This window comes from Pundamilia nyererei, unplaced genomic scaffold, assembly GCF_000239375.1.
Source record: "Pundamilia nyererei isolate P.nyererei 1_Seehausen unplaced genomic scaffold, PunNye1.0 scaffold00231, whole genome shotgun sequence".
NCBI classification, from domain to species: Eukaryota; Metazoa; Chordata; class Actinopteri; order Cichliformes; family Cichlidae; genus Pundamilia; species Pundamilia nyererei.
In genome coordinates, this window is record NW_005187632.1 from 2,940 (window position 1) to 10,494 (window position 7,555).

General features: G+C 36.3%; 1 protein-coding gene across 2 annotated transcripts; it reads right to left on the reverse strand.

Annotated features, from left to right (window-relative positions):
• Positions 1 to 590: 590 nt before the first annotated feature.
• On the reverse strand, positions 591 to 5,443 carry LOC102197630 (uncharacterized). Of its 2 annotated transcripts, XM_013914861.1 has the most exons (5): positions 5,399 to 5,443; positions 2,159 to 2,214; positions 1,692 to 2,051; positions 1,503 to 1,572; positions 592 to 1,412 (listed from the first exon to the last, which is right to left on the reverse strand). In XM_013914861.1, the coding sequence occupies exons 1-5, from the start codon at positions 5,407 to 5,409 to the stop codon at positions 1,310 to 1,312; spliced, it is 600 nt and encodes a 199-aa protein (XP_013770315.1). In that variant the 5' UTR covers positions 5,410 to 5,443; the 3' UTR covers positions 592 to 1,309. The 2 variants fall into 2 exon arrangements, with proteins under 2 accessions (XP_005748899.2, XP_013770315.1); XM_005748842.2 differs by having other exon boundaries at positions 591 to 1,572.
• Between the last annotated feature and the right edge of the window lie 2,112 nt (positions 5,444 to 7,555).

Sequence of the window (7,555 nt, forward strand, 5' to 3'; positions counted from 1 at the left end):
GCCACACTCTTCAAATTCATGCCAACTAATATTTTTACGTCCAGTAGGTGTCCTACTAGAGCAAATGAAGCTTCAAGAAGCTTTGCGCTGGGGTGAACCAATTGGATGAAAAGCTTCAGTGCTTCATGAAGCTTCATCTGCCCATCACTACTTTAAAGTGGGAGAAACCTTCTGCAGAACCAGGCTCAGGGAGGGGCAGTCATCTGCCACAACTGGCTGGTTGACAACAACTATAACCAGTTAGAACCAGTTCAAAACCAGTTAAAGTGGTTCTCCAGAGGCCTGGTAATGAACTAATCATGTGATTCAGGTGTGTTGACCCAGGGTGAGATCTAAAACCTGCAGGACACCGGCCCTCAAAACCTGGAGTTCAACACCCCTGATTTATGTAAACAACTGCAGCTGTTCCCATCATGCCGCAGTGTTTTTCGACAGAAAGTGTCACCACCATTGTTTGTGTTGTTGATCAAAAAGATCGATCATTTTATTTTATGAAAGCAGAGACAGAAGCTGATAGCAGAAAAACTCAGCAGAATCAAGTGTTAGATTTTCAGTGCTGAGAGAGAAAAAGTCATTTCAACGCCAACTAAATATTCTTTAAGTAGAATAATGTTACGATTAAGAGTTGGCGTAAACAACTTTGTTGCTTTATATGTACACATTCAGTGTTTTAGATATTTTAAATAATTATCAAACTCCTGTCCTTCTTGTAATACACCTTGTAAAGTAATAGTACCAAACATGTTAGATTACACTTGGTATTATAGACCTCTTTAAGATCTTCTGACCCTTTGATAAAATGATTTGGACACACACATATACAGAAGAATCATAACTTCTTTCATATAAATAAGGACTTGTTTACAATATATACACATAAACATTAACTTTAGAAAAAGTAAATTCTACCTATGGTGATCCATAGTCAAATTATTAGGAGTTCACTGTAACACTTAGAATTCTTTTAACAACTTGAGTTCAGGCACATTTTAACCAGTAATAATTTATAACAGCTGATGGGAGAACAACAAGTGATTTCAATCACTCTGCATGCTAATGGACAAAAATTAAAGATTCCTCATACCATATCTGACAAAAACAAATGTTAGAACCAAAAGAGGAAGGAAATATTATTAATGCTATACGTGACAAGAGCTTTGAATGTTTCCATCAGTGTTTTTGATGATGGCTGCAGACTGCAGACAGTGTTTCTCAGCTCTCACTGAGGTTGATGCTCCCACAAATCTTCCACTGCAGACCCAGCTGTTAACATGACAATCTTTGGAGTTCAGGGAAGTCATGTCCACACTCAGAAGATGATGGACGTGGCTTCTAATGAAGCAGCAAGGTGAGTGGCATCTGAATTATTCAAGTTGACTACTGCTTCACTGCATTCGCTGCCTAGGCGGTGACTGTTTAGATTTAGGTTATGTTTTCGTTTTATGATTTTATAACAGAGTTTGATCAATAAAGCTGCTGCTGGCAGTATAAGTAAAGGATACAGGTTGAGCCATCCTCGACTCTCTGGTTGTGTATTCACTGTTGGACTTGGACGTTTGGGGTCATCCGAAGCTAACAAAAAGGACACAAGATGCATTTCTTTAATGTGAATAGTTAGTCTGCATATCAACCAAAGTAAATTATCCCAAGGTTCAGGTCAAATTTGATACTCATTCCACTAAAAAACTTACCACTGATGCTGAGTCTACATCTGGCTGAGCCAAAGCCATAATCTGTGTTCAGTTCACACAGGTACAGACCCGAGTCATCAGTCCTGAGTCTAAACAGTTGAAGTCTGATTCGTCCTTCTCTGAGGGCGTCTTTGTCACTCTCAACTCGTCCTGAAAACTTTTCATCCTGAGACTCTGACACCTCAACACCTTCTTGAACACGATACAGGACTGAATCTGTACGCTCAGTTATCAGTTCACAGAGGACGTTGAGAGTTTTGGTGGATCTGTCAGGTTTGGTGGTGAACGTCCACTCCAGTGTGATGTTGTGGTTCTCCTCTGCCTGATAGCAGGTCTGTGTCACATTGACTACAAATGATCCTGTTGAGGAGACAGAGAGGGAAAGAGAGGAGCAGACACACTGAGAACTGGAACAAATCTGTTGTTGAGCTTTATTTGGAGTTCATAAAGTGAAGCTGTAAACTAACCAGAGACACATGAGGTGAGGATGATGAGTAGCAGGATCCTGCAGATCATCTTCTCCCTGTGAGAGGAGACAGAGCAAGAAAGAAAATCTACAGTCTGACTCAAGACATCACTCATGACAATATCTGATCTGGTTTATGATCCTGATTGGAAAAAACATGATAGTATCCTCTAAAAAAAGAAAGCTCACTGAAGTTTATCATGTTTCTATTTATTTAAATTTTTTAGAATTCCCATACATCATGCTTTTAAACTACAATCAAGAAACATACTGAGCCTACCAAATACTACACCAGCAAGAGCTGCTATGCAATGGAAACATATGCCATGTAGAACAGTTTGAGTGGAATTTGTAGGAGATAAGAAATTTCACCAACTGAATTGTTGCAACGATGGGATCTTATTACAGAAGCTCTTTAGAACAAACCATTGTTTCACAAATGCTTTTAAAGGCAGACTCTATGGTTAGATGCTTGATTTCATATACGTGTGACTTAAGGGTTGAAAAACTTTTGAGTGGCGTCTTTCAGTGTTAAAGAGATATGATGATTACTTCCAAAACCTGCCCTATATAGACTCATCCGGTCGAAAGTCAGTGTCCTCATTAGCCAGGGTTATTTGACTGATCCAGAAGCACTACACTTATGTTAACCAAATAACTGATTTGCATTTTAGTTGGAGTAACAAATCAGCAGTGGTGGTGTTCAACTTTTTTATTGCTAAACCAGACTTAATTTCATATATAGTTATAGAAGCCTAAGATAGGTGTTTAGCTCAGGAAGCACAGTTGCCTGGACCCCCACTAATGCTGCTGACTAACACCCCCACCTTCATTCATCCAGTCACATGTGAAATTTTCAGGGTGACAGATTGAAAAACATATGAGTCACAAAGTCACTCTGTTTTGGATAAGCTACCGTGAATGGAGTTTAATATTTTGTCAACACAACAGCATCAAATTTTATTTGAAAAAAAAAAGAAAGAAAAACCATTAGGATGTGACCTTGATGTGTGTTTCTTTTCTTTTCTGTTTTATTTTAATAAATCGCCATTAGTCACTCTTTATTTTCACTTTGAAACAATCATTCACACTATTGACAGCTACACATTTAATAACAATGGAAAGTTTACTTAAAACAATGAGCATTAATTTTTTAGAATGGAAATTTTATAATATTCTCTTTTGCTGAACACCTGACTGCAGTGCATAAGGTAAGTTGTTAAGGGCTTTAATACTGAGCATACTTTGGAAATATAATAAACAGACAGTAAATACATCGTCCTTCCCGGAAGTATATCTGTTCTTTTTTTTAACACCAATGGAAGATGACTCAAATCCTTCATTCTTTCTGGATGAGTTTCTGCAGATAAGTTGTATTGTTGAACATAATAGATTTTCTGGATATGTAATATTTAGACCGAAAAATGAAGAAAAAAAAAATTCTCTGTCGCTTAGAAATGAATAGTTTTCCAGCTGTATTTTAATTAAAGGTGAAGGCTTATTGGCAGCTAATATTACAAAATGTCGCTCTTTCCTATGTAGGTGGTTTGGTGTGAAAATGACTCAGAGGATAAGAACTTCACATGAGGTGGGGGAGTCACATCAAAAATGATCAGCAGATTTTGTCCATCACATTTCTCTCTCAGTGGCAATTTTGCTAAAAGGAAACCCATTAATGAGCACACCTGTGATCTTTCTAGGTTTTCAATGCATATTAACCAGAAGAGGTCACCACAAGAACAAAGACAAAAAGAACCCCACACCCCCCCACACACACACACACACACACACTACCTTCAAACCTATAACATCACCACCAAACATACACACAAATGAACAAATGTAAGAATAAAAAACTTCAGCTCACCATGTATTGGATATTTTCAAGAATAGCATTAAAGTGTGGACGTGTCCAAAGTGATAGATGAGGTACTTTCAGTGTTTACAGCAGCATAGGACAAGTGGTGACAGGTCTTCAAACACAACTAAAACTTGTTGTTGGTTAGTGGATGAGGGCGTATATAGGGGCATACGCCTTTTATTATCACTGGAGCTTTCATGAAACACTCCACAAGGCTCAGTGACTATTTAAGGCTAAATGCACTGACAGCTGGGAGCTGCTTTGTTTTGCCAAAATAAAACAGTTTGTTTTGGGAATTAAACACAAGTCAGCCTCCATTAATGAAAATACTTGCTCTCCCTGTGCTTAGTTTTAGCTAAAAACATGCTGGTGGTTGCTAATCAAGCTCTTAACACGACATGAGCCTCCACCCTCCATAGCAGGATATATTTACCCGCAGCAAAATGCACTTAAAGAGCAAACTAAAAAAGGCTCCTTCAAGGTTGATGCAAAGGCTACTGTAAAGTTTTAAAAGAGCTATGTCGCTCTGTGGTTGTGTGCAAGCATGTGTAATCTGATGATTACATCAGATTTATCTTCATCTTTAATATTACTCAACTAATACGATAAAGGTCTAAGGTGGAGGCAGAATACTTTTTACCCAATGTACTGTGTAAAAGCCACACAGAAAAAAGTCTCAGTGGACAGCTGCTTATATAAACATATAAAGCAGATATGTGAAAAAGAACTGAAGGAGAACTGAGAAGGAGAAACAGTAAATCTACCCAGCTGTCATGTTGTTGAGTTAACTTTTTTTTTCTCGTTCATTCCTGTCAGGCCAGTTTTCCAATCTGACCACGATCTCTCTCAACATAATTATGTTTATAGATCCTCACATCATCATCTGGGTACATATGTATACATAAATAAGTAAATCTGTTTTTTTTGTAAGGGTACTGACAATCCAAGTGTTTTTCAGATATGTTCAGTTTGACCCTTGCATTTAAAATCAATGTCATAATGTTTTAATACAAAGCAAATTAGCTATACATCATGTTTATCATCAACATTATTTCTTTTGATTTTTCCCTCACTGTTGTTTATTTTATTCTTTACACACATCATGGCCAAGAATGAAATCTAATGAAATGAATGAAAATTCCACCACTTTTTTTTTTAATCATTCCTAAAATAACATTCATTTTGTACTTAAACTATTCCTGTTTTTTTTTTATCATCTTTAACTTTCCAAAGATGAAATGTTAAGATTGCCTTGCTGAAACTTAGCTAATAGCTACAATTAAAACTTTAATTAAAATAATATTCTAACAAAATAAATTATGTAATTCTGTAAATATTTCATGAAACAATTTCTCTTCAATGAAATTGTTTGAAACTTACCAAATGTTCATCACCACCGTGCTTCAGTCTGCAGCTCACTTTCTTCTGTGCGATACTGCGCAACCTCTGTGGATTTTTATGTTTTGCCTGCAGGTGCCGACACGCCTTCATGGTTTATACTGCGTTGGTTGAACAGAAAATGTGTTAGTTTTGAGTCCAGCTCCTCATGACCTACTTTTAACACTTAGCAATGTGTTATTTAAAGTTTTAAACCTAAACATGGTTTGCTGAATTCTATACCCATACACACTAAAAAATGCTGGGTTAATTTCATAGCTCGACTTCTGGGTAAAAGCCTTAGGTTAATAAGTTGGGTTAGTTTGACCAAAAATGGGTTCAAAAATTGTGATTTAGGAGTTGGGTTGACAATGTGCTGGGTTCTTTAATGGCCTCCCTGGCTTGAATAATTAGGTTGGGTAGCTTTGATGAGATATTGGGTCAAAATATTACCCAATTGCTTGGGTTGAAGATAAGCCTCAGAAAAAGCCACATCATTCTTCACAAACTGGCATTTTCAACTAGACTGTGACCAGATCAGACTTCACTGGACCACTACTATGAAATAAAAAACAGTAAATAAAAAGTGAATTCTAACAGTCTGAAAATCATAGGTTTGTTTTTTTTTTAATAATTACAATTTACTGATTTATTCTAGATCTTTACCTACTCATTGGAGGCCTTTGTACAGATAACACCAGCTAGCTTGTGATGGAGAAAGCTATAGTTATTTCTACTTAAAAATGCTTGATATCATCTTTTAAATATATTATTTGAAATGAGGTTGAAGTTGCTCTGTTTTACAAACAATTTAGAGACCACTATATCTAGAACAAAGAAAGCATTAGACTCGGTGTTGCATTTGTTGAAAAAAGGTCAAAAGAAAAGAAAAAGGAACCCAGTCTATCTAAACTATTTCATTTAATTATTTAATTTACCCTAAACTATCTATGGTAATAACAGCATATTTTCATTTTAAACTTTAAAGGCAAATATTATTCGTCCAATTTAGATTTAAAAAAAGATAGATAGCACTAATACTTTGACCCCTTTTTCCCCCTCGTTCACTAGACCACGCAAAGGGCACGCACATCCCCTTGCTTAGCTAGATTGTGATGGCGACAGCAACATAGGCAACATACTGTACATCTTTAACAAATGAATGCACATTATATATCTCGATGCATGCTCAATCATCCAGGTAAGTAAATCCCGAAAGGTTGTTTCTATTCATCTGGACGTAGCGTTTTCAGTGGGAGAAACGTTTCCTCACTCATCCAAGTGACTTCTTCAGTCATATGCACATTATAGATGCATAAATAATAACATTTGTTGTAAATCTATGGAGAAGTTGGCAAAAAGGTTTGTACAACCTTGTGACAGTATAAAGTGTGTGAAACATGATACTTGATCTTGACATAGTCCATCTCGTAACAATTAATTGCAAACATTCACAACCACTGGTCTGCTTCATTGTTGTTTTGTCCTCTCTGAACAAATGTCAAGCACAGTGTTCAAGCTCACCGCTCCAGGATTACAGACAACTTGACATTATTCAAACAACTGAAACACATTTGTGAAATTTTACTTTACTGACCCATTTCTTTTCTTTTGTTTAAAAATTTCAAGATGTTTCAGCCCTGGTAGAACACATAGGTCAGCAGCTGGATTTCTGAAGGAGTGTCTATGCAATGTCAGGAAAAGGCTTGATGATCAAATTAACAAGGGCTCATTTAGCTATGATGGAAGGGTAACATGTTGCTCATAAAGGTGCATGAATTGGTCTGAGAGCGAGATTCCCTCTTGACACTTTTCCAAAGTTTTGATGTGTGTTGAATATATATATATTTTTTATGTTAAGAGTTTTTACATGTAATTTCTTCTAAAACAGAGCCGGCTTTACATAACGTGTTTTCATTTTTATTAACATGTACATGTGCTGTAACCAAAGGCTGATTTGAAGTAATGGATATAATACAATGAATTTTATACCTTTTCTTTTGCTTGCATTTTACTTTTATTTATATATTTTGTGTGAATTTTGCTTTCTTTATTCTATGTATCGTATGGCAATAAAAGCAGTTTTCAGACAATCTGTTTTGAATGTAGTTTTTATATGCTGAATTTTATAGTATGTAGGAATCCCTTTTTTGACCTTAT

What these genes read in the sequence shown, in the direction of transcription:
- LOC102197630 (XM_005748842.2), bottom strand. An exon ending in CCTCACCTCATGTGTCTCTG is followed by an intron (nt 2,052 to 2,158) that starts GTTAGTTTACAG and finishes TCTCCTCAACAG; the next exon opens with GATCATTTGTAGTCAATGTG. An exon ending in ATGTAGACTCAGCATCAGTG is followed by an intron (nt 1,573 to 1,691) that starts GTAAGTTTTTTA and finishes CCTTTTTGTTAG; the next exon opens with CTTCGGATGACCCCAAACGT.